Source organism: Macrotis lagotis, chromosome 3 (assembly GCF_037893015.1).
Source record: "Macrotis lagotis isolate mMagLag1 chromosome 3, bilby.v1.9.chrom.fasta, whole genome shotgun sequence".
NCBI classification, from domain to species: Eukaryota; Metazoa; Chordata; class Mammalia; order Peramelemorphia; family Peramelidae; genus Macrotis; species Macrotis lagotis.
The window spans coordinates 2,213,963-2,241,287 of NC_133660.1; the positions used below are offsets into that span (position 1 = coordinate 2,213,963).

A 27,325-nucleotide genomic window follows, 5' to 3' on the forward strand; every position below is an offset into this window, starting at 1 on the left:
AAGCAAAGCAGGGATATTTCTTGAGGAACTCTTGGGTGATATTACTGGTCAGGAAGCCCTAGGTGGTATACTTTCACTCAGCCACCACGTTCAGTGTCAGTTCTTATTTTTAGCATCTAGTCCCAATCTGAAGAGGAATAATCAGAGTAGAAATTTCAAGGAAAAGGGGAGCCAACATTTCTGTCCCTTTGAACCAAAAGAACTGTCTAGATTGCTAATAGAAGCTAAGTCCAATAGCAGTTTTTTGCTCAAACACAGACCCAGGTCAGAAATTTGCAGAGCTCAGAATAGAGGGACAGAGATCAGACTTTGTCCTTATATCAGACCTCTTTGGGAGTCCTGAAAGTTTTCATGCCTCTAGCCTGAGATCTTGCAACAGCTCAAGATGCCATACCTCAAGAAAGGAAGTGTAATTAGGCAAGGCTTCAGTGTGAGTTTGTTATGTCTTGATAATCTTAAGAAAAGAAGGGAAAGAGATTTGGAAAAAGACATTGCAGAGGAGGGGATGGGAAAGATCATTTAGGGAAAATGATCTTACATAATCAGGCAGTTAATATAGAAATCCAGGAAAACAAAGGAAATGGGTGTCAGGGGAGTGGCTAACACTTGAAGTTCCTTTTCATCTGTATTGAGCAAGAGAGAAGAGTACACATACACACACACGCACACAAAGACACAAAACCAAGAACCAAAAATTAGGTATAAAAATCCTTTTCATTTAATAGGGAAGTAGAAGGGAAAGGAAAACGGAATTGGGGGAGTTTTAAAGGGAAGATACATTCAATGAAGAAAAGTCCTAAGCAAAACAAATTCCGAGAATATGCAGAAATGGCTGTAGCTCTTTTTGAAGTGCCAGAATGACTAATTGAGGGGGTACTCACAAATTGGAAAATGAATGAAAAAGTTAAAGTATATACATGCTATGAAAAACCATTGATATTTGATACATGTTACTAGAGAACAAATGAAAGAAACATATCATGATTGAAGTGGAAGATTCGAGGATTAGAGAAATATTTGTTTTGAACATACCTAATGTGAAACTTAGTCTCTCTCAGTCTATTAGGCTAAGATTAGAGGACTGTTGTTATACATTAATGAAACAAGTTTTGACACAGAGAGCTCCTCAAAACCTGTGTTGAGACAAAGAAAAAACAAACAAACAAACAAATCAGATTGCATTTCATAAAATTCCTAGTCAAACTAAGTATTAAAACAAATTTCCTAATAAACCACATTGCTAGTTTTAAGAATAAATATTTTGGCTCATCAGTACATGAAAATGCTAAAATTAAGTTGGCACCATTAAAATGATTTACTTAGGCAAGTTTTCAAATTTCCCCTAACATATAAAACCATTCCAATTGGAAAATCAGTCTTATTTACTATGCCAAGTTTGAGCATATGTATCATGAATGAGATGGCATTACGTGAAGTGTTCATTAAACTTAGAACTAAATTAGCATCATTGAAAAAATTTCAACCACAAATTACAAAATTGGATACATAAAATCACACTTCACTATTTCACCAACATCAGTTGTTCTAAAAAGAATTCCTCCTGAAAAGTATATTTTTTTAAAAAAGAGGTGTACATTAATGAGCATAATAGAAGGACTTTTGTTGACCTCTGAAGAAAACAAAGCTCTTCAGAATTTTCATAAGGTTTAAAATTTGGCAACAGTTTCACAATAGTTGTTTTTTTAACAATTGGACTTTCAACATATTTTGGTTTTCTAACTGGATCTAAGCTCTAATTAGATTCCTTATATAACTAAGAATGACATAACACTGAATATGTTTAATGTGCTTTTACAGTTGAATCTTGATAATATTGTAATATGGAAAATGCAGAATTTGCTTATTTCGGGATTATATTTTCCCCTAGTTGTAGCAAGAGACAACTTTTTTTTTTCTGGAAAACTTTTTTTATTGTGGGTGAAGAAGCAGGGCAGCTGGACAGTTTAGATGATTCCAATCTTGTTGACAACATCTGAAGCATCATAGTCTAGAGCAAGCCGGACGTAGGCCTTCTTCTCTCCATCAGGCCGGATCAGTGTGTTGACCTTGGCCACATCAATGTCAAACAGCTTCTTTACAGTCTGCTTGATTTGGTGTTTCTTGGCCTTGATGTCCACAATGAAGACCAGGGTGTTGTTATCCTCAGTCTTTTTCATGGCAGACTCAGTGGTCATTGGAACTTAATGATGGCATAGTGATCAAGCTCGTTTCTCCAAGGGGCACTTTTCCGAGGGTATTTTGGCTGCCTTCGAAGCCTTAGTGTCTTGGGTTTCCAGAAGGTGGGTGAGGTTTGGATCTTCTTTTTGTGGCTGTAGACGCCCTTCAACACCACTTTCTTGGCATTCAAGGCCTTGGCTTCTGTCTTGGGGGGGGGGGGCATCGGCTTCCTTCTTGGCCTTCAGCACCATCTTGGGGGAAAGAGTCTCAAGAGACAACTCTTTTCCCTAATTTAATATATTTAAGGGGTTTTTGAGTGATAGAGGACCAGAAAATGGGGCAAAGTATGCAAATTATTTGTTAATGGGTATACTTGAAAGAATCTGTCTTAGAATTGTGATTGGAATACTCTTCCAATAGTTGATAAATGCTTATTGACTGAATGATTAAAGTCAGGTTTACTACCTCTATGACTTTGAACAGATAATTCTTCTCCGAGGGCCTTGATTTCCTATATCTAAAATCAGGTGGTTAGGTAAACACTATCTCAAGTTGCTTCCAACTGCCCATTTTTGATCAAAAGGGCTGAATGGGAGGGTTTGCTAACATCTTGTACCTTTCCAAAACTGATAAATAGAATACAATGTAAGAAAATAAATCATAGTAGTCAGGGCACAGCAACCTAAATAACCAAATGACCTCATAACCATTGAACTAAACTTATCCTTGAAATGGCTAAAGGTCTTTAAGATTTCTACTGAATTTGAAATTGGTTTCTGCATCTGAAAGTTCAGGGAGCCAGGAGTGAAAAGAACCATTACCTTCTTCCCAAGACTCACATGAGAATATTGCCTTTGCAGCGTGGCTGCCTAGGCAGCTTTCTACTGATTCTAGTCACATCATCTCATTCTTATTCCTTGTCTCTGAACTGAGAGCCATCAATTTTCATTCTATCAAGATTTATAGGCACTAATCTGAGACTAGTAGTGCCCAGATTTGGATATTTCCAGAACTAGGGGTGTAAGGAAAGAATATTTTGCAGATTAAAAAGCCATGAATCATTGCAAGACCCTAAGGGAAAAGCTCATACCAAAGTAACCTAAAGGAAACTGATAGTCATGAAAAAATGAAAGTGGGTAAATTAGGTTTCATGTGTGCTATATAATGCAAATCCTCTCAAAACCAAGTCACATGTTCTTTTCTTTTGTCTTCTGCAAGTAATTTTTTCAATCACCCTAGAAATAACTACTCTTATTTTCATTTTTTAAAGCAACACAAATCTGATTAAAATCAATATAACTCTTTTAAAAATCTAACTTTTTCAAGAAAATACTGTGCTGGAAATGACATTTTGTTAAAATTATGTAAACTATTATTTTTCTAATCATTTTAATCTATTAGAGTTATTTGTAATGATTTTTCTTTAGGGTTCCATCCTTAGGAACCATTTCAATGCATCTTTTGTTGACTACTGTCCTTGCCTGTACAATAGTATTTAAAGTTAGAAAATGGCATTCATGATTGTTTCACTTGCAATTAAAGAAGGCAGACCTGTTCTTGAACTTTTCTATTCCATTATTTCAGAGAAACATGCTATTCTACACGGTCTTCAGAAAGGTTCATGCACAGGTGAATGCCCATTGTTTGGCAGGCAGAAAGGTGACAAATATTTTTTTTCCTTTTCTAGCTTGGCTGCTGGAATCCTGTCACAGGTCTGAATGGTTCATTGACAGACAAAAAACTGGAGAATAACATGCGTGGAGTGGTTCTCCGTGTGGTGACTGTTCTGGTAAGCTGAGCTCCAGTGTTATGAGTTTTATTTGTTATCTACAAGAAGCTCCTTTTTGCTTTGTAAATTTATACATTATCATCTTCTAGTGAGATGCAAGGGTGTTTGTAACCACCACATTTACTCAGTAATATTAATTATACTATTCAGTGTCTAGTTCTCTTTTGCTATCTGTTCTAGTAATTTTTCTTATACCTCATCAAACTGGTCATTTTTCGTTTCTCAAAATTTTTCCCTTAGATTTCTATTATATTGCATATACTTCATTCTAAGAGTATCACAATATTCTACCTCCTCCAAATAAAATGTGCTAGCTTCTCATTGAAATACTATAGGATTATGAAATTAAGGGTACTTTTGACATGAAGCTGCATTTGGAATATGTTAAAAAATTAACAGAAAATAAATACTTAATTTAGTGAAGTCAATTTTTTGCTCTCCTTATTTGAAAACAAAAAACAGTCCTTTCTCAAAAGTCAGAACTCTTGCTGAACTTGGCACTTTAGGGTACTTTTCAAGATGACTGACAGATCAGCATGAATATGCTATTTTGTTTTGTTTATTTAATTCAAAAAATCACATTATTCTCCTACCACATAAACAAATTACAGAGTTGGGAAATAAGAAAGCCTTTTTCTTCCACATTGATGCTAATTAGGCCTTCATTAGAGTCTCAGTTTAATAGCAATAACTGGCCTTTGTACTCATTTCATAAAAATTTAAATTGATTCCACAGTATTTCTTCATGATAAAACTATTCTGTGAATATCCTCTCTAAAAGGAAAGTCAGAATGTCTTCTGGTTCCTTTTCTCATCTTTAATAATGTCATTCCTTCGCCTTCTATGAGTAAGCTTTTTAAGAAGCATTCTTGTGTCAAACAATTATTTTCTTAACCTACTGTGATGTAGATGCTAGCACATCTAAAGAAAATTATGTAGAAATTTGTACCGATGTGGCAGTAAATTATATGTTTCATAAATAGTAAGCAAAGCTCATCTCCATTAGCCAAGTACTAGCAAAGATGACATTCACAACAGAGGTATACCAAGAGTAATTAAATTTTTTTTAATAAATAAAGCTACAATCAGTAAAAGTGAATTTAATCTACCTTTACCCTCATCCCCTAGGACAATAGCTTGAGAGTCTTAGTCAAGAAATCTGACTTACTGGCAGGTCGTTTACCCTGTATTTTCAAATTCCTTCATCCTCCTCTTTCCACCAGCTTGTTCAATCTCAAGTTTCAAAGACAAGTCCCAGAACTTTGGAATTCCTCAGTCAGTGTGAAAAATATCCCTACCTAATTCTTTTTTTTTTAATTTAATATTTATTTATTCTCATTTTGTACAAATAATGCTTTTTATACATTGACAAAATATTCTTGTTTCAAAATAAACAAAATACCCCCTCCCCCAAAATATATAGACTTGCTTGAGCAATAAAGGGGAGAGAAAAATTAAAATAAAAAAGTAATAGTAATAATTGTAGGTATGGCCAGGTAGTGCAGTGGACAGAGCACCAGCCCTGGAGCCAGGAACACCTGAGCCCAAATCTGGCCCTGTAATCCCAACAATCACCCAGCTGTGTGACATGCAAGCCACCCCAACCCCACTTCCCTGCAAAAACCAAAAAAAAAGAAAAAAAGACCCCAAATAAAATAAAATAGTAATAATAGTAGGGGGTGGCCGGATGGTGGACAGAGTACTGGCCATTGAGCCAGGAGTACCCAAGTCTAAATCTGGCCTCAGACACCCAAGGATCACCCTGCTATGTCACCCTAGGCAGGCCACCCAGCACCATTTGCCCTGCACTCCCCCCCAAATAATAATAATAAAAATGTGTTTCAGTCTGTGTTCCAACACCACCAACTTTGTCGAGGGTGGATTACATTCTTAAGGATAAGTCCTTCTCAAAAGTTACTTCCATATTTTTCCACCATTGCCATTGCTGATCGTAACACCCTCCTTTCGTATTTCTCCACTACCAGGTACTATATTTTCTCTCTCCTTTCAGTCTGACTCTGCTGTAGGGTCGCTGAGTGGCACAGCAGACAGATCCCCGGCCCTGGGGCCAAGAGGCCCCTGAGCCCCCATACTACCCCTTAGGCCCAGCATCCACCTGGCCCTATGGTCCTGGACAAGCCATCCAATCCCAGCCCTTGCAAGAAGTAAAAAAGAAAATGTGTTATATCTGACCACTCTCCCCCCATGGTCCATCCTCTCCTCCATTCCCATCCCCCCCCCTTCCCCCTGTCCCCCCCCCCGCTGTCTCCTTCTTACTCCAGATGTCTATACCCAATTGAGTATATATGCTGTTTCCTTTCCTAGCCATGTCTGATGAGAGCGAAGATTCCCTCATTCCCCCTTGCCTCCCCCTTCCATATCATTGCAGTAGCTCATTGTAATAAAGAAAAATCTTATTATATGACATATCTTGGCCTATTCCTCCTCTCCTTTTTCTTTCTGCCATTACATTTCCCTTTTTTCTATTGACTCCATTTTTGCACCATATTTTATCTTCAAATTCAGCTTTCTCCTGTACTTCATCTATAAAATCTCCTTCTACCTGCTGTTAATTGAAAAGGTTCATATGAGTATTATCAGTGTCATTTTTCTATGCAGGAATACATGCAGTTCATCATCATTAAGTCCCTCATATTTTCTCCTTCTCCACTCTCTATGCTTCACCTGAGTCCTGTATTTGAAGATCAAACCTTCTGTTCAGCTCTGGCCATTCCAACAGGAACATTTGAAATTCCCCTGGTTCATTGAAAGTCCATCTTTTTCCCTGGAAGAGAACATTCAGTCTTGCTGGGTAGTTCATTCTCTGTTGCATTCTAAGCTCTTTTGCCTTCTAGTATATTATATTCCAAGCCCTACGAGCTTTTAATGTAGTTGCTGCTAAGTCCTGTGTGATCCTGACTGCAGCTCCACAGGATTTGAATTGTGTCCTTCTGGCTGCTTGTGATATTTTCTTTGACTTGGGAGTTCTGGAATTTGGCTATAATATTCCTGGGGGTTGGTTTTTTTTGGATCCCTTTCTCAGGGGAATTAGTAGATTCTCTGCATTTCTATTTTTCCCCTCTGCTTCTAGGATATCAGAGCAATTTTCCTGTATTAATTCTTTGAAAATGATGTCAAGGCTCTTTTCCTGATCATGACTTTCAGGTATTCCAGTAATTTTTAAATTATCTTTCCTAAATCTGTTTTCCATATCAGTTGTTTTTTCAGTGAGATGTTTCACATTTTCTTCTAATTTTTCATTCTTTTGGTTTTGAAGTATTGAGTCCTGATTTCTCTTAAATTCTTCAATCTCCCTGAGTTCTATTCTTTGTCTGAAAGATTTGTTTTCCTCAGAGAGCTTTTTTAATCTCCTTTTCCTTCTGGCCAATTCTGCTTTTTAAAGCATTCTCCTCCTCAATAACTTTTTGAACTGTTTTATCCATTTGACCTAAGCTGGTTTTTAGCATGGTATTTTCTTCAACAATATTTTGGATTTCCTTGACTAAGCTGCTGACTTCATTTTCATGTTTTTCCTGCATCTCTCTCATTTCTTTTCCCAGTTTTTCTTATCTCCCTCATTTTATTTTCAAAGTCTTTTTTGAGCTCTGTCATAACCTGAGCCCAATTTTTGTTTTTCTTGGAGCCTTTAGATGCAGGAGCTTGTGCTTCCTCATCTTCAGACTGAGTGTTTTGATCCTTCATGGGCTCACAGGCAAAATATTTCTCAATGGTATTCCTCTTTTTATTCCTGCTTGCTCATTTTCCCAGCCTAAGCCTATTTTGAGGGTGCTTCCTGAGCTTTTGGGACACTCCCACAAGGGTCTCAGTATGTGAGGCTCTGTCCTCCCTCCTGGTCTGTGAATGACCATAAGCTCCCCCCTCTGCCATGGGGCTGGGGTGGGGTCCTGCTGTTCTATGGGGGGCCTGGACTATGATCAGGATCTGAATGTGGTCAGAACCCCAGAATCCTGTTCCAGGGGCAGAGGACAGAGCTCTGCAGTCTCTCTCTTTACTCCCCTCCCTCAGCTCAATGGGCTCATGCCCTGGGGGCTCCTGCTTACTGGCTCTGCTTGCTTCTGTTTCCTGGATCTTGAATGCCTTGTCCATGCTGCTGTGGGCCCTGGGGGCTGGACTTCATGTGCTCGCTTTGGCAAAGGTCCCACAGCTGTTCCCCCAAGTTGTGTCTGGTGCTCCCCAGGGAGTAGATCAGGAAACTCCCCCGCTGCTGTGAGCTGTGGCTGCAGCGCCCTGGGGCTGCCTCCAGGAGGTTGAAGTTCTTTTGCTCTGAGGGGCCACCCCTCTGGTGGGCTGCCCCTCCGCCCCGGGGAGCAGAGCCTTTCTGTTCTTTTCCAGGTTACCTTGAGTAGGAGAACCGCCTCACTGGGTCCCTCTGTGGGTTCTGTCTCTCAAAAGTTTAGTTAGTCTTTAGCTTATAAATTTTATGAGACAGGGCATAAGAGAGGATCCTCTCTTGTCGCCATCTTGGCCATGCCTCCTCCTAATTCTTTATAGACATTTTACCATATGGGTAGAGGCAGTTTGTATTTATGCAGTTATAAAGATATATAGATAAAGATTTCCCTCTAGTACCTTAGACCTGGATGGTTCATGATTTTGTATTTCATATTCTGGAAGAAGTTAAGAAACTGCAGTCTTTTTGATATACCTAGTGATAAAGAATTATCATCTGAGCTATCCCATTCTACTTTTGAACAACTTAAGGTACTAGCGGGAAATGTTTATCTATATAACTTCTTGTTCTACATTCTGAATCCAGGTTAACAAATCAAATATGTGTCCAAACACTGAAATATCCCTCTCAGTCTTCTTTTTAGGGCCAGGCTTGTTCTGTTCCTCCCAACACTTCTACAACCAAGTCTCTTTCCTTTCTTATCATCAGCTCAAGAACCTACCATCTGTGTTGTCTTGCCTCCCATGTCTAGGGGTCGTGGAACTAACCTAATGAATGGTTCCATGCAACCACTTAATATTGGTTAGCTTTTACAAATGAATGTCTGCTTCAATAATAAAGCAAGAACAAGTTCATAAGCATTACTTTCAGTACATTATGGGAATAATTTGGGGAAAGAAGGAAAGATTAGAACACAATTTAGATAATTTGCTAAATAACATCAGTCCAAAGCCATTCAGTGCCATCCAAATTCACTACCATCCCAATAAATTACCAAAAATATTTTACTGAATTAGAAAAAATAATAACAAAATTATTTTGGAAGAACAAAAATTCAAGATTATCAAAGTAAATAATAAAAAAATGTAAAGGAAGGAGATTTTAGTAGTACCATATCTTAAACTATTTTTTGAAGCAGTAATTTTTTTTATTATTTTTGTTTATTTGTTTCATATTTTACACTAATCTTGTTGTGTAAACCCCCCCATCTGCAAAAGTGATGAGAAGCCTCAAGAATAGATAGAAAGAAAAAAAAGTATATTTAGTCTCTTTTCAGGTTCCAATGACTCTCTGGGATGAGTTCATTTCCCCATCATAGCCACCAGAAAAGATGCTTCAATATTTTTTCCACAGTTGCTATCACTAGCTGTATTTCCCTCTACTCTATTCCTCCCCACTCTCATCTATTCCATTCTCTCTCTTTTCATCCTGTCCCTGTTCAGAATTGTGTTGTATCTGAGTACCCTCTCCCATGATCTTCCCTGTCTTCTCTCACCTACTCCACCCTCCCTTCCCCGGTTCTCCCTTATCACATTCCTCTCTTTTCATTTTTCACTAGGATAAGAGAGAACTCTATAGCCTATTAAGTGTGTATGTTATTTCCTCTCTAAGCCATTTCTTTTTTTTTTCTTTTCTTCTTTTCTTTTTTTTTTAGGTTTTTGCAAGGCAAATGGGGTTAAGTGGCTTGCCCAAGGCCACACAGCTAGGTAATTATTAAGTGTCTGAGACTGGATTTGAACCCAGGTACTCCTGACTCCAGGGCCGGTGCTTTATCCACTACACCACCTAGCTGCCCCTCCACTACGCCACCTAGCCACCCCTTCTAAGCCATTTCTGATGAAAATGAAGGCTCACTAATTCCTCCTCACTTTCCCCTGTTCTGCTCTATTGACAAAGTTTTTTCTTGACTCTTATGTGAAATATCTTAGCCCCTTCTTCCTCTCCTTTCTCTTTCTCCCAATCCTTTCCTTAATCACTTGTTGACTCATTATTTTTACTATATTATAGCATTATATTCAGCTCCTTCCTGTGCCTTGCTTATATATTCTCCTAACTGCTTTTATGAATGAGAAAGTTCATATGAGTTATCAGTATCTTCTTCCCATGCAGGAATACAAGCAGTTAAACATCATTAAGTTCCTTCTAACTAGTCCTTCTCATCTACTCCCTCTATGGTTCACCTGAGTCCTGTACTTAGAGATCAAACTTTCTGTTCAGCTCTGATTGTTTCAGTAGGAAAGTTTGAAAGTCCCCTGTTTCATTGAAAGTCCATCTTTTCCCCTGAAAGAGGATGTTCAGTTACTGGATAATTGATTCTTGATTGTCAACCAAGCTCTTTTGCCTTCTGGAATATCATATTCCAAGCCCTATGAGCCCTTAATGTAGATGCTGCCAGATCCTGTGTAATCCTGACTATAGTCATGGTAGTTCAACTATTTGTTTCTGACAGCTTTTAGTATTTTCTCTTTGACTTGGGAGTTTTGGAGTTTGGCTATAATATTCCTGGAAGTTTTTCTTTTGGGATCTCTTTCAGGAGGTGACTGGTGGGTTCCCTCTATTTCTATTTTACCCTCTGCTTCTAGGGTCTCAGGTCAATTTTGCCGTATTATTTCTTGAAAAGTGAAGTCTAGATTCTTTTCCTGGTCATAGTCTGAGCCCATTTCCTATTTCTCTTGGAGGGTTTAGATACATCTAGATACATTTAGATACATTTAGATGTCATCTTCTAAATCTTCCATGGGACCAAAGTAATTTTCTGTGGTCTTTCTTCTTTTTCTGTTGTTTGTTCATTTCTTTGGCCTATGGCTGATTGCTGTACTTCCAAGGCTTTGGGGGGGGTTGGGACAACCCACAGGGATCTTAATTGCTCCAAGGTCTTATGAGAGGCTCTCTTGCTTTTGTTCAGGCCCTCCCTTCTGCCCTGGGGTGTAAGGATGGTTTCTGCTCAGCTAGGTGATTGGGAGCCCAGACTGCAACTGGCATCTGTGTGTGTGGGCAAACAGCTGAGTCCTGCCCCAGGGAGAGCAGAGAGATCTCTGCATTCTCACCAGATCCTTAGATAAAGATCTCATATGTCAAATATATAAAGAATATGTTCAAGTCTATATGAATAGAAATCAATCTCCAGTTGATGGTAGTTGTTTGGTTCTTGTCCTTCATTATTGAAGAAGACCAAAATGGCATCATTATGTTTGAAAAATAAATACATTTTATCTGAATGTGGCTCATCGAACCAATAGGAGCTCACAGTGCTCTACCACAAATTGGGTGCAAATAGTTCATGTGAACCCCTGGGGTGAGTACTCTAAATTCACTTATGTAATGTTTCCTTTGAGCTGCTTCAATTCTGCCTTTCTCATAGAGAACAGCACTCTCACTGATGAGGGCATACCCTGCAGGCAATCCTGTATCAGTGTCTCCCATACTACATGGTCATTTCTAAAGGTCTTCAATGAGACCTTCAGGGTATCTCAGTATTGCTTCTTCTGACCCCCTTATGAGCACTTGCCCTGTGTGAGTTCTCCATAAGATAGTTATTTTGACAAGCATTTGTCTGGAATTCTAACAAACCATCATCATAGTTGCACTCTCTGTAGTAATGTTGGAATGCTAGGCAGTTTAGCTTGAGAAAGAGTCTCAGTGTCTGGTATCTTCTCCTGCCGGATGATCTACAGAATATTCCTAAAACAATTTAAATGGAAGCAATTAAGTTTCCTGACATGGTGCTGATATCTGTCCAGGATTCACAGGCATATAGCAATGAAGTCAGCACAATGGGTCTGTAGACCTTCAGTTTGGTAGTCAATCTAATATCTCTACTTTCCTATACTTTGTTTCGGGGCCTCCTGAATACTGCACTAGCTCTGGCAATGTGAGTGTCAATCTCAATGTCAGTGCATACCTCCTTGGAAAGGACACTGCCAAGGTAAGTAAACTTGTCCACAGTACTCAAAACTTCTCCATTTGCTGTAATCCATGGTTCCACGTATGGATGGTGTGAGCCTGGCTGATGGAGCATTTGTGTTTTCTTGCCGTTAATTGTTAGAGTGAGATTAGCACAAGCAGCACAGTAATGATCCATACTTTGTTGTTTCTCAACTTCATTGCCTGCATCAAGTGCACAATAATTTGAAACAGAAGATCATACACCAGCACTTTCTCCACTTTGGTCTTGGCTTGTAACCTTTTCAAGTGAAAGAATTTGCCATCAGTGTGGTAGTTGACCTTGAGGCCATGTTCATCCTTGTTGAAGGCATTTGATAACATGGCCAAAAACATCATTCTATAAACTATGGGAGCAATATTATATCCTTGTTTTACTGCATTGGTGACTTGAAAATCTCTAGAGCAACCTGTTCATGCATGCCATTATGAAACTGATGTACAATACTGATGGACTTTTCTGGACAACCAAGTTTTGTCATAATTTCCTGTAAACCCTTGTGACTGACAGTATCAAAGGCCTTGGTCAGATCTACAAACATTGTAGACAGATTTCTGTAGACATTTTCCCTGGAGTTGTTGGGCAGCCAAAACTATATTGATTGTTCCTCTACTCTTTTTGAAGCCACACTGGCTCTCAGGAAGGTGACTATCTTCCAGGTAATGGATAGTCTATTGAGAATGACTCTGAAAAGAATCTTGCCTGCAATGACTAAAAGAGAAATACTCCTGTGATTGTCACAGGACAAACTATTCCTTTTATCTTTAAAGAGGTGGACAATGGAGATATCATTGAATTCTTGGGGGATAACCTTTTCATGCCATATAACCTGGAAAATTTCTGTCAGTCTCTGGGTGAGCAATGGACCCCCCACCTTGTAGCTCTTAGCTGGAATAGAATCAGCACCAGGTGCTTTGCCACTTGAAAGGAGACTAATGGCATTCAAAAACCTCTTCTTCAGTTGCTACTTCAGTTAGGGACTGATTGAATTCAGCTTGAGGTAAATGGTCAATGGCTTCTTTATCAATTAATGATGGTGTATTAAAGAACATATGGAAATGTTCAGCTCTAAGATCAAGTCCCTAGCATTAATCAATATGGATCCATCAGTACTGAGTAGTTGAAATACACCTGATGTCTTTGTATAAATAGCCTGCAGGGCATCATAAAAACATTTTAGTTTGTTACTGTCTGCATAAAATTGAATTTCATCTGCCTTCTTAGTGAACCAAGTGTCCTGCATCTCTCTAAGCTTTGCTTGGACTTTATTTTTAGTGGAATTAAATGCTGCCTTCTTAGAAATGGATGAACTATCCTGCTGATAAACCCGGTGGAGTTCTTATTTTTCATTTAGCGACTTCTGCATTTCCCCATCATTTTCATCAAACCATGGTGTTTGTGAGTGTTCTGGACCAGATGAGCAAATGCAGTGCTGTATACTAGATCTCTGAAAACTGCCCACTCCTTTTCTGTTCTGTTCTGTTGCCAACTGTTTTCCTCCAAGTTAGCAACACTGTTTGTTCTCACTCAGAGACATACTCTAATCTCTTGACTATATTCTTCTTGTATTCATTTTGCTTTGGGGCCCACCACTTTGGTTGAATATGAATATTTAGCTTAGAGAGGATGAGTCTGTGATCAATCCATCACTCTAGACCACACATTGCCTTTGTTACTTTACCATCCTATCTGCCTCTTCTCCTTAAAATTACATTGTCAAATAAATAGATGCCAATGTTTACCATGAGGGTACATCCAGGAAGTTTTATTGTGTTTAAATAAATGGAAGACAGTGTTTGTGATGAGAAGTTCATGTACAAGTCTTCAGTAGAAGGTGACCATTGCTTTTGCTGTTGCCTATACTATTCCTCCCAAGGACTCCCTACCACGAATGGTAATCTGAGCCTACTCTAGCATTAAAGATACCCATAATTATAAGCTTGTGTTCTTTTGGTACATTAATGACAAGGGTTTCCAGGTCTTCATAAAATTTTCCTTTAACTTCATAAGTATTCCTCATGGTGGGAGCATAGGTACCAATGATGGTGGCATGACATTTTCCTGGAAGTGATGAGCCTGTCATTCCCTCCTTTTGGTAGGCAATCAAGACTGTTGACTAGATTAATTTTGATTGTGAAACCTACCCCAGCTTCTCAGCATTCCTTTTGACTGCAACCACTCCCATCTCCAATTGATAAATGGTCAAAGAATATCAACAGGCAATTTTACAATGAAGAAATCACAACTATTTAAAATCACATGGAAAATGCTCTAAATTATATTTGATTAGAGAAATACAAATTAAGAAATCATTTTATACTTATCAAACTGGATAAAATGAATGAAGGAAAAAGTTACAAATGTCGCAGAGGTTATGGAAAAATTGGGGCACATTCATTGACAGTGGAATTGTGAACTGATCTAATCATTTTGAAGAGCAATCTGGATTTATGCCCAGAGAATTATTAACCTGCCTACACCCTTAGACCCAGTAATACCACTACTAAGTCTATTTCCAAAGACAGTAGAAATGGAAATGAGTTTATATTTTCTAAAATATTTATAGCAGCTCTCTTTGGGGTACAAATTAAAAATGTTAGGGATTACCATCAATTTGGGAATGATCCAATAAGTTATACTATTTTATTATGATGAAATTCTATTATGCTATAAGAAATGATTAGCTCAATTAATGTAGAAAAACATGAAAGACAATAAATAATGAAGAGTGAAATGAATAGGAACAAGATAATTTTATAAACAGTTAGAGAATATTATTTTAAAAATAAGTTTGAGCAAATAAGTTATTTTGACTATCAGAAATGCCTTTATCTAGTCATAGTAGCTTACTTGCAGTTCCTCATATCTCTATAGGTCTTTACTCTATACATTTCCATTGCCTAAAATGTTTACCATACCCATCTTCATTCCTTAGAATCCCTGACTCCCTTCTAGACTCAGTTCAGATATCATCTTATGCAATAGATGGTTCCTGGATCCCTTGGCACCTTCCTTTTTTATTTACATTGTGGGGTTTTTTGTGTGTTTGTGTATGTATACATATATATATTATATACCTATATATGAGTATGATATTCAGATGTGTACATGAAAAATATAAAGAGACAATATACTCTGTCAGTGTCTGTATGTGTGTGTGTTATATCTCATCCATTGACAGGTAAGCAACTTGAGATGAGGTGCTCTTTTTACCTTTCTTTGTATCCACCTTAGTCCAAAGCCTGATCCATAGGACTTAATATAACATATTTATTATAATAATTATTGATTAATTGACTAACTGATAAATTGACATTGAAAGTTATGCATAGGGGAGTTAGGAGGAGCTCATGTTCTAAAGAGGGAGAAAATAATCCACAAAGAGAAAGCACTTGAATTAAGAGAAATTAGGAAATGTAGAGTTTTAGCTGAAATTTGAAGGAATTAGGGAAGCCAAGAGGTGAAGATGCTTGGAAAACTGCCAGAGAAAACACTAGAGCTGAGAGATGAACTATCTAGTTTAGGAAGCAAATATCAAGAATCTCAAGGAGATAAGGATGATCAACAGTGCAAAAGGTTACTGTGAGGTCTTTGAAGTAGGAAGATTTAGAAAAAGGATTATTGAATTTGTCGATTAAAAGAGAACAGATTTGACTGAATGATGAACTCAGAAATCATATTGTGAATATTTAAGAAGAGATGAGAGGAAAGCAAGTGGAACATCTATTGTAGATAGCCTTCTCAAGGAATTGAGCTAAATTTAGCAGAGTAAGTAATGTTAGAAGTTATATGGGACAATAGTGAGAAGGATGGAAGGATCAAGTGAGGGGTTTTTGAAGATGGGAGAGACAGGGATATGTTTGCATACGTATCCAAGTAGTAGGTGAGTTGTCAGTAGATAGGGAGAGATTGAAGCTAAGTAATCCATTGGAAATAGTAGAGAGAAGATAGAGTGAGATTACTTATGCAGACAAATGGTTTTTCCTTGGCAAAGAGTAGGGATACCACTTCATTTGAATAAAGTGGAAGAAGAAATATTGGTAGAAGATGAGGGAGAAAGGAGAAGGACAATATAGCAAATTATAGCAAATTGCCTCATTTTTTTCTGTAAAATATGAGCCAAGTGTCTCGGTTGAGAGGAGAGGGATAGAGAGAGCCATTGGAAGTTTGAAAAAGGAATCAATGGTTCGAAAGAATTACTGTAAAGAATGAGATTGATAGTAAGATAATGAGAGAGGCATGGTCAGATTACCTATCAGCAGTGAGGGCTCAGTTAAGATTGTAGTAAACCTAGTCAAAATGACTATGTAATTTTCTCTTCCTTTGTTCCACAGCATGTGTGCAGCAGTAAAGGTTGTATATGGTTGGAGTGATCCAAGGTTGAGTCTTAGCAGGACACAATTGACAAAATGATAAGATGGCTAAAGACATCAAGAAACTGAATGTTGCTGAGCTATAGCTAAATTTTTTTTGTTGAGAGATTAAAATGAGCAATATACACCTCAAAGAAGAGATTACAGATGGATGGAGGTAGAAAAGCAAGGATTCTATCAATTCCCCCACTTTAATCATTGAGCAGAGGGAAATAAGTAAAGGTGCAGCTAGTACTGAAAAAGGTGGCCAGGAAGGCCATCATGAAGGGAGAATCAGGCTTTTGATCATAGCTAAAAGATGAAAGAAGTAGGAGAAAGAAAAAATGAAGTGTGTTGTCTATAGAACAGGCATTCTACAAGGTACAGTGAAGAAAAAGGCAATATTTGGTTGGAACTCTAATGTGGGAGGGTTGAGAAAGTTAAAAGTAAGGAATTGGAGATTGGAGGATGAGGAATAGTTTTTAGATGATGACCATAAGGGTTAATAACTGCAGTCATTTGTAAAATACAGCCAGGTGGAAGACTATTCATCTTTGGGTAGAAGGTGCCATCTCCCTTTCCAAAGGAGACTGGAGATCAGACTAGAAACAAATGTAAATTAAATGGAAAGCATAAAATTAGATGGTCACATGGGAGGCTTTTTCCCCTCACAACTTTTCTTCTCTCTGAAGACTGAAGACTCAGAAAATGGCACAATCTGAGATGAAAGATGAACTTATCCCAGTAGAAGAACTAAGTTCCACTCTCCATCAGTTTTTTTTTCTTTCTCCTCCCTCAAGGCTTAGCAGGAGACAAAGGTCTGAAAGCTGTTTCTCTTTGCACCAGAGATTCTCCTCATAACTTCCTGGGAGATCAGACTGGTAACAAGATAGGAGTTGCTTAGTGCTGGCACAGATGCAAGTTGACCAGCCTTCAAAACTGGCTTAATTTGCTTATCTCTACTTATTAATTAGTTACAGCATTTTTCTTAAAGACATTAGTAGTTTCCATTTATTCCTATGTTCTTTGACCCCTTATGTTAATTGGGAAATGGTTATAAAATTTGAATTACTATCTTATATATCTTGGAAAGAGATCTTTGTCAGACAAATTTGCTACACAGATTTTTTTCTCCCACATAATTCTTTCTCTTCTGATTTTACTTGCATTGACTTTGTGTATATGTGAATAATTTCCATTTCATTTTCTGTGATCCTTCCTATCTCCTTTTATGTAATACACTCTTCCCCCATCTGTAGCTCTGAAAGACAATTTCTTGCTTTCTCATTCTAATTGCATAAGATGTGAGCTTTAAATGTAAGTAAAGTCTTGCTTTGCAAATCTCAAAAAATGTTCTAAAAGAAAGAGTTATTGGTTGCTTTTAATGTGTATTATATATTAGGAGCAAAAACTAAAAATGGTCAATGAATTGACTGCACAGTTAACCAAGAGGAGGAAATGGGTTGGTTCTTTTTTCCCCCCAGCTCCTCCAACAGGATCATTTCCCTTTTTATATCACCTTTACTAATCTGAGAAGTATGAAGTGAACCTCAGTTATTTTATTTTTCATTTTTCTTATAATTAATGATGCAAAGTATATGAACATTGATAGCTAATAATTCTTCTTGGACAGTTATCCATTGGGAAATGGCATTTAGTCATATATATATATATATGTATATATATATACATATATATATATATATGTATAAAATGTCGATTCCTTTTATGTCTTGAATACCAGAGTTTTACTTGGATAAGACTTTTACTAATTTGTGTAAACTCATTGATCTTTTTTTGTATTTTATGATCATCTACAATCCTTGTTTAGTTAAGAATTTTCTTACCAGTCACAATTATATTTCATTCCATTTCTATTATTTATAATATAACTTTTAATATTCATGAAAGCTTCATGAAGTTTAATAAGTTCAGGTAATGAGCTTTAAAAAAGGTCAAACAAAAAGGAAATAACTTGGGAGACTGCTAACATGGAAGTAAAAATACATAAAACAATCCTTTAACTCTGAGGGAAACCAATTAAATTGCTTAGCATAAAAAGTGACAAAAATCAAGCTAATTATTGATTTCATTTTCTATCATTCATTATTTCTATTTTTATTTTAGGTTTTTTATTGGAATAGTCAATCCTTATTAAGATCAGCCAACTAATCTATAGATTAACCCTTGAGTCTGTTAAAATAATGACTTAAACTATGTAAATGTCTGTCTCTCTCTCTCTCTCTCTCTCTCTCTCTCTCTCTCTCAGTAGCTTACTCCCAGTTTTTGTGGGTAATAAAACTATCAAAAAGATAAATAGATTTGTAGATAAAGTACCAAAAATATTAGTTGTGTTATTTTTTGTTTGTCTAACTTTTATTTGTATTACATAAACCTTTTCAAAGTATATTTTAATTTTAAATAACCAAATTTTCAGTCTAATAATTAGACTTAAATTTATGATAGAAAGAGTATTTAAAAAACACCTGCTCACTGTTTTAGTTATACCTCCCTTCCCAAGGGTTTCCATATTCTTAGACTGCTAAGAAAACTGTTCCCTCAGTTGAAGTTGGACATTTTTGTAGGCACATTATCACCTTTGAATGTCAAGCCTACAATTTGTCAAATTGCTCCTCAGTTGCACTAAATGGTGCTCTAATGTAGTTTGAAAGGTAAAATGTACCTCTGAAACCATTCCAATTCCACTCTGGAAGCAGCTAGCTCATCCATCAGGTTCTGGAGCACTAATGTATTATTGGAATTCAACTCCCTCTTGGGAGGCTGGAATCAGTCAAGCAAACATCCTTGAGACCTAGCTGAGAGTAGAAGAAATGAAAAAAATAGGCCAAGAAAAGTTAAGGCGAAAGAAAAACTCTTCAGAATGTACTCCAAATGTTCTTTAATATTCAGCCACAGTAGAAAGAATTTTGACTTTGAAGGTTCCATTATACTCTTTTTCCCACTGTCAACAGCATAATAATTTATGCAACCTAAAAACAAAAGGCCATCACACTTTGAATTGGATCTATGCTTACACATGTCTTGATATTTAAACATTTCCCAGCTTAAGAATTCCTCATTTTCTATAGTGATGAAAAATGGTACAGGAGGTTTCTTTTTTAACTTCCTGACTTCTTTTGGTTTGAATCATGTCATTATTTTATATGTTCCCTTTTCCTTTCCTTCTCCCTCCTCATTTAGCATAGTGATTTTGATTTTTTTATGATTGATAGTGGGAAGATGTTTTACAATTAGCATATTAAATATTTGATTAAATTTTATCTCTTGTTTTACAAAATATTTTTCACTTAAAATAACAAGCTAGTAAATTGTTCTGAGTAAATGTAATACCTGAAACTCTTGCCAGTAGAACCTTAAAAAAATGAAACATCAGTGACTGAATATTCTCTCAACTCTTGTGAAAAATAAAGAACTGATTAATATTCAAAGTTAATGTCTTTAACTCTTTTAGAAAATCAAAGGGAAAAGGTAAGCAACTATCCAATAAACCAATCTAATAATTTGTATTTGTTTTATGACTTCTTCCTTGGACAATACCCTCAAGAATCAAGATGGTCAAAGGGATGAAATATGTGTATTTTCAATTTGGGAACACACTCATTAGGAGGATACAGTAATAAAGTATCTTGGCTAGTACTTAACTCTTGCCATTGCTAAAGCTCTGTTCCATCCAAATACATAGTTTAATGTACCTACGAATTGTGATTATGTTTCAAGGGCTGTCTTTAGCCTAAGCATAACATTTTATTATGCTATAAATTATGAGAGCATGCTTTTATTTTTGCAGCACTTCTTATTTCAGTGGTCATCCATTTAGTGAATTAAGTAAGCTATATCCCTTTGGGTTCAGAAAACATAAAGAGGAATCACAAGTCAATTTGATATGTTTTATGAATTTTAATTACTGCCATAATTAGCTACACTCACTGCCCTCTGAAGCACAGAAGACTATATCTGCAGCTTAAAATTGAAGCTTCTTCACATCTGATTAATCCCCACAGATATGTTTCCAACTCTCAACTTTCTATTCTATTCTCTTTTTCTGTTCAGCCTGCTATATAGGTGGTCTTTTCCTGTGAATATCCCACTGAGCCTTGTAATAAAATCAAAAGAGAAAAGGTACATCAGACTGAAAGCAATCATCTCACTAGAAATAGAAAACCTGTCACCTTATTCTTAAAGACCTTAGATCATTTAGACCAACAAGAAACAAGAGAGAACCTCTATTGTACTGTGCTTTGCTTTTGTGTCAGACCACTCTTACCTTGGCAGAGGGAAAAAAATACATGAGAGAAAAGTCAGAACAGATTCCTTAGTCCCTGACAATGCTACAGTAGAGAGAGTATAGAATTTGAGTCACAGGTATTGAGTTTTGAATTCTAGTTTGGTATGTACAGCACTATCTGGTCTACCTTGAGCAATTTCCTTAATCTCTCTGACTCTCAAATTATTCTTCTATAAAATAAAGGATTTGGACTAGATATGCTCTAAGATCCATAGTACCTGTGAATTCTGTGGTTTAAGGATTGAACTTTAAATCAAGCCTGTTCAGAATCTTTCTAAGAACATGCTAGATATCTATAGTGATATATAGCATGCTTATGTTCTCATCTTAGCTTGTGGAAAGAGCTATACTTTCTCTTCCCCAAAAATATCATTGAGAACTTATTGTGCTTATCAATTCATGTTACTAATGTGCTACTTTAAGTATTCATCAACTTGAATTTTTTTTAATTTTTCCTAGTGGATAAGAGATCTGTAGGACTTGACAAAAGTACTGGTTTAAGTAGTCCATCAATTTGTTATTTTTTTTCTAGTGGATAAGAGATCCATAAGGCTTGACAATCAACAAAGTGAGGTTTCACAGCATTTAAAAAATAAGGATAAAATATAATGATTCAATACCACACCAGTAACTTAACTGAAATAGATTTAAGAATGCATTGTTATTTAAATTTGCATATATATATATATATATATACATATATATGTGTGTGTATGTGTGTATTTATGTATAAAATAGCAAAAGGATCAGCTGGGTACCACAGTGAGTTGAGAAACTTCCCTTGAGTCAGCAGTACATGAATTCAAGTCTGGCTGTGTGACTTAACCACAATTGCCTCAAAGGAAATTAGCAGTAATTAAAAGAACTCCATGTTCAAAGATTTTTTTTCAGTATTATATGCAATTGTAAAAAGGAAAAGTTGAAATAATGTCAAGAAATAGGAAAATGGGCAAATTATGTCTGTTATTCTAATATAATATTAATATGTAATGTTAAAATAATGGAATATTATAACACCAACATGGTCTTATGCAGAATACCAAGAAGACTGTTAAAAATAACACAGAGAAAAAAGGCAAAATGAAGAACATCGACTACAGAATCATAAAAGATAGTGAATGAGAAAAACAATGAAGTGATTTTGGGGGGGAGATATAATTCATTTGCTGTTTCTTCAATTTGATTTCTTGACATTGAGTCAAGATTGATTATTTAATCAATTTCTTCTTCCATTTTTCTTCGGATCTTATTTTTTAATAAGAGCTGACTCACTCCATATCCTGGTTTTCTTGGCATGTAATGGGGCAAAATATTTTTCTGATACTTTCTTTATTTCTACTTTTCTTACCAGGAATACTACTTTTTATGATTTTTGACACAATTTATTTTCCTCTCAATTTAAATAAGATTAACTATGTAGTTTTTAAATCAGTTTAATGTTTTAGTTTATTTGGGGGGTTTTTTGATTTCAATTTTTAAATATATTCTTTGATTTTTAGGATTTCTACTTTAGCATTAAGTGAAAGTTTTGACTAGTTATTATAATGGGTGGTTATTTTGTTATATTTTGTTTTAAAATGCCAACCCAATTCATTGATTTGGTCTTTCTCTATTTGTTAATGAATGCATTTAGTGATGTAAATTGTGTCCAGTTCCCTTAATTTTGGATTCATTGCTATAATTTTCTTTTATTAAAATTTTCTGTTGTTTCTATAATTTGTTCTTTAATCCACTAGTTCTTTATGGTTAAATTATTGATTTAGTCATCAATTAAATTTAATTGTCTATTCAAGGGTCACTTAAGGAATATTATTTTATTGTATTATACTCAACAAAAGATGAATTTAGTATTTCTACATTCTCTGCATTTGTGAAGTCATGCCCCAATACTAAAGGTACCATTTGTGGCTGAGAATATGTAAAAATTTTTTCTCTTTTCATTGAATGACCAGTAGAGATAAATAATTTCTAATTTTTCTAAAGTTTTATTCAGGTACTTCACTTTTTATTTGTTTGTGTTTTTATTAACTATCTATCTCTGAAAGGGACAAATGCAGTGCACTGTATGCAAATTTAGTTTTATTATACATATCTCCCTACAATATGCAGCAAGTTAATCTTTAACTATGATGTCTTTAGCAATAGTTTACAATAATCTTGTTGTAAAAGTAAACATAACCCCCCCCAAAAATGATAGAGAAATAGCAAAAGAAATGAAGTGCGAGAAAAAGGGGAAAAAAAGTATCTTTTAGTCTGTGCTCAGATTCCATAAGGTCTTTCTGTGGGATGAGTTGCTTTCTTTATAAGTCCATCAGAGAAGTTGCTTCAATATCTTTTCCCATATTTGTTATTACTAGCTGCATTTCCTTCCATTCTATCCCTCCCCTCCCCCCATTTATTCTATTCTCTTTCTCCTTTCACCATGTCCCTCTGCAGAAGTGTGTTATATCTGACTGCCCTTTCCCACAATCTCTCTCTTCTGTCACCTATTTCCCCCTGCCCTTCCCCTGTTCCCTTTCTCCCATCCCTTTCCTCTAATTTTTCTCTAAGGTAAGATAGATTTCTATACCTTATTGGGTATATATATATATATATATATATATATATATATATATATATATATATATTATTTCTTCATTGAACCAATTCTAATTAGAATGAAGGCTCACTCATTCCCCCCTCACCTTCCCCCATTCCACTCCACTGCAAAAACTTTTTCTTGACTCTTTTATGTGAAATTCTCTTTTCCTTCTACCTCTCCTTTCCCTGTCTCCTAGTACTTTCCTTTATCATCCATTAACTCCATCTTTAAACAATAGTATACCGTTATATTCAACTTCCTCCTGTGCCTTGTCTATATATGCTCTGTTGAACTGTTCCTATAAATGAGAAAATTTATATGAATTATCAGTATCTTCTTCCCATTCAGGAATACATGCAGTTCAATATCATTAAATTCCTCATAATTCATCCTTTCCATCTACCCTCTCTGTGCTTCACCTGAGTCCTATACTTGGGGATCAAACTTTCTGTTCAGCACTAGTTGTTTCAGTAGGATTGTTTAAAAGTCCACTTTTTCATTGAAAATTAATCCTTTCCCCTGAAAGAGGTTGTTCAGTATTGCTGGATAGTTGATTCTCAGTTGCATTCCAAGCTCTTTGGTCTTCCAGAATATCGTAGTCCAAGCCCTCCAAGCCCTTAATATAGATGCTGCCAGATCCTGTGTAATCCTCACTGTAGAGCCATGGTAGTTGAATTGTTTCTGATAGATTTAAGTATTTTTTCTCTTTGACTTAGGAGTTCTGAAATTTGGCTAAAATATTCCTGGAGGAATATTTGGGGGGGCATCTGTTTCAGGAGGTAACTGGTGGATTTCCATAATTTCCATTTTATCCTCTGCTTCTAGAATGCCAAGGCAATTTTTCTGTGTTATTTCTTGAAAAATGAAGCCTAGGCTCTTTTCCTGGTTATGACTTTGAGGGAGTCCAATAATTTTTAAATTATCTCCTCTAGATCTGTTTTCCAGGTCAGTTGTTTTTCCAATGATATGTTTCACATTCTTTTCTAGTTTTTTCATTCTTTTGGGGTCTTTTTTTCTTGATTCCTCACAAAGTTATCAGCTTCCTTTAGTTCCATCCTGCATTTGAAGGAGTTATTTTTCTTCAGAGTGCTTTCTTATCTCCTTTCTAGGTAGCCAATTCTGATTTTTAAGGCATTCTTCTTATCATTTGCCTATTGGGCTGCTTTTTTTGATTCTCCTTCACCAAACTGCTGACTTGGTTTTCATGATTTTTCTGCATTGCTCTCATTTCTCTTCCCAATTTTTCCTCTACTTCCATAACTTGGTTTTCATTCTTTTTTGTTCTCTTCAATAGCCTGAGACCATTTCCTATTTCTCTTGGAGGTTTTGGATACAGAAGTTTTGACTGTACCATCTTCTGAGTGTATATTTTGAGACCAAAGCAATTTTCTAGGGTCAAGTTCTTTATTTTTCTGTTGTTTGATATTTTCCTCAGTCTATGATTGATTTACCACACTTCAGAGACTTTGGAATTTTTTTTTTGGACAACCCACAGCAATCTTCATTCCTCAAGGTCTTATGAAAGGCTCTGCTCTCTTGCCTGTGTTCTGATCTGTGGATGACTACAAGCACTCCCCTCTGCCCTGGAGCAGGGAGAGGGTCCCAGCTTCTCTATTGGTGGTATGGAGGCCCAGACTGCGATCTGGATCTGAGTGTAGGCAAAGCAGCAGAGTCCTGCCTCAGGGGGAGCAGAGAGACCTCTGCAGTCTCTTCTGACTCCCTTACCATCAGTAGACTGAGCACTCTGGAAGAGATGGGTGACCCCATAGGTTCCAGCCACAGGGCTGCTTTGAGGCTGGCACTGGCCCAGGCTCTGTCCTTACTCTGGTGGGGTAGAGTTCTCTTACCATCCCTGAGCCATGGAGTCTGGGAACCATTATTATGGACACAGGTGTGCCCAGGGACCCAGGCACCCCTGGAAGGCTAGAGCTGGTTTGTCCTGGTTCAGCCTGGCTGCTACCCAGCTGACTGAGGCTCTTTCTAACCCCTGGTACCCCTGGTCCTGGTAGAACAGACTTTTACTGTGGATCTTCTAAGTTGTCTTACACTAAGAATTTGTGTCACTCAGTCTTTCTGTGGGTTCTGTCCCCCTAAAGTTTAACTAGAGTCATAAATTTATGGCTTTTGGAGTTTTTAGAGGACAAGTTTCTGGGAATTTTGTTTTTAATAAAATTCTGTTTTTAATAAAATATTTTTCAAAAGTTATAACATTATCTCCAATGGTAAAGACCAACAATAAGAAAATGATAACATGCAAATAAAATATACACATATTTCAAGAAAATATCTTGTTGTTAGATGTTCTTTAGAAGTCTTATACTGATCAAATTCTTTATTTTCTGGAATATCATTTGACAGATTTAACCTGAAGATTGTTTGTATCAGAAATTCCTGGGTAATGTGACCCATAGAAAATGCCCAACATAGATCTCAACAAGAAATATTTTTATGGTATTAATATGATGACAAAGATAATGGACATTCTTTTGAATATATAAAAAGAGAAAAATCTTCAGCAATGCATTATGTTGCCCTTTAGGACATATGCTGCCTATGTGACCCCAGGAAAGTCATTACCCCCTCAGTATTCTCAGCAACTTATACTGTAAATTGTAGAGGTGAACTTACAGTGGTAGAGGTGTTTCCCTCTTCTGAGAGCATTCTATACCAATGAAATCATAGGTTGAAGTCCTTCTCTGATTTAAATAGACTTGAATCCTAGCAGTAGGTAATAGAATTCAAACCTGATATCATTAGTATGAGGAACCCCAGGAAATTCCTCTACAAATACAGATAGGAACTTTCCCTGCTACTAAGAATCTTAGATATTGACTAGAAATTTGATGAGCTGTTCGTTTCAGTCTTTATCTTGAGCCCAGTGAATCCTAGATTCAAAACTAGCTTGCTAACTATCATGCTGTACTGTTCCAATGCATCCTAGCCATAACTTACTCAATATGAAAAATAGTGCCATCATCATTATTTAAGAGAAAAGATTGATGTGAAGTTGATTGGTTTGATGAAGTCCATTATGAGTGCAGAATTTATTTTGTCCAGTATCTTCATATTTTTTTCTCCTCATCAAACTAATTAATTGAATTAAGGGTAAGCAAAAATTAACTTTTTTTCCTCTTTTTTTTCTTAACATTAAGTGAAGGAAAAATGTATTGAAAAAATGTTCAAATTCAAACTATAAAAAGGAGAAAAATAAAAAGTCCAGATAAATCATGTTAAACTAAGTACTTATAAACTAATCAAGACACAACTTAATTTGATTCAATTTGTAGGACTTATAATATGAATGTCATAATTGTATATGGATCTATAGCTAAAGTTTCATATTGAAATAATCTAACAAATAAATGGACATATAGCCCCATATATATAGCATTTAGTTGCTGTTGAAGATACTTGTTTTTTTTATTTAATGTTAAATGAAAATTGGCATTTTAGTAATGCTTTCATATATTTATGATGACCAATTTTTGCTTTTATTCATTCAGTCAATATCTATTCAGCATTTCCTATGTGTTATGGAAAGTACACAAAAATATGACAGTCCCTGCTCTCATAGAGTTTTATTATCAACATAATAGGAGAAAGTTAAAAAAAGATTAAAAGTTCATTTATGCTTTCTGAATGTATTATTCACACTGAACCTCTATTTATATTTTGTAGCAAAGAGTATAAAGGAGATAATCTTTAATGGATACTTAAGAAAGATAATGTCTTTGAACTAGTATTGAACATCTTTGAGAAATGTGGTCTACTACTTGAAATTTTTATTTACTTTAATAAAATTTATATAATAAAAAATCCATGCTAAAGTGGGGGTATATAAATTCACATACCCTCAAAATAATGACTAACTTTGCCTCTACAGATTGCAAACCTGGATGTTTTCCTTTGTTCTTATTCCCTCTTTCCCCTCCAGTCTCTTCCTGCCATGACATTATAGAATGTTTTTTATTAAATATATTTTAT

The 27,325-nt window shown here is 36.1% G+C and overlaps 1 protein-coding gene and 1 pseudogene across 4 annotated transcripts in view; one reads left to right on the forward strand and one right to left on the reverse strand.

Annotated features, from left to right (window-relative positions):
* The window catches only part of GRID2 (glutamate ionotropic receptor delta type subunit 2), a 1,800,826-nt gene that overhangs the window by 1,375,976 nt on the left and 397,525 nt on the right, over nt 1–27,325 (forward strand). For all 4 annotated transcript variants that reach the window (XM_074228050.1, XM_074228051.1, XM_074228052.1 and 1 more), the window contains one exon: nt 3,866–3,967. In XM_074228050.1, coding sequence (XP_074084151.1) covers nt 3,866–3,967 — 102 coding nt within the window. The remainder of the gene's footprint in view (nt 1–3,865; nt 3,968–27,325) is intronic.
* On the reverse strand, nt 1,965–3,819 carry LOC141519694 (large ribosomal subunit protein uL23-like; annotated as a pseudogene).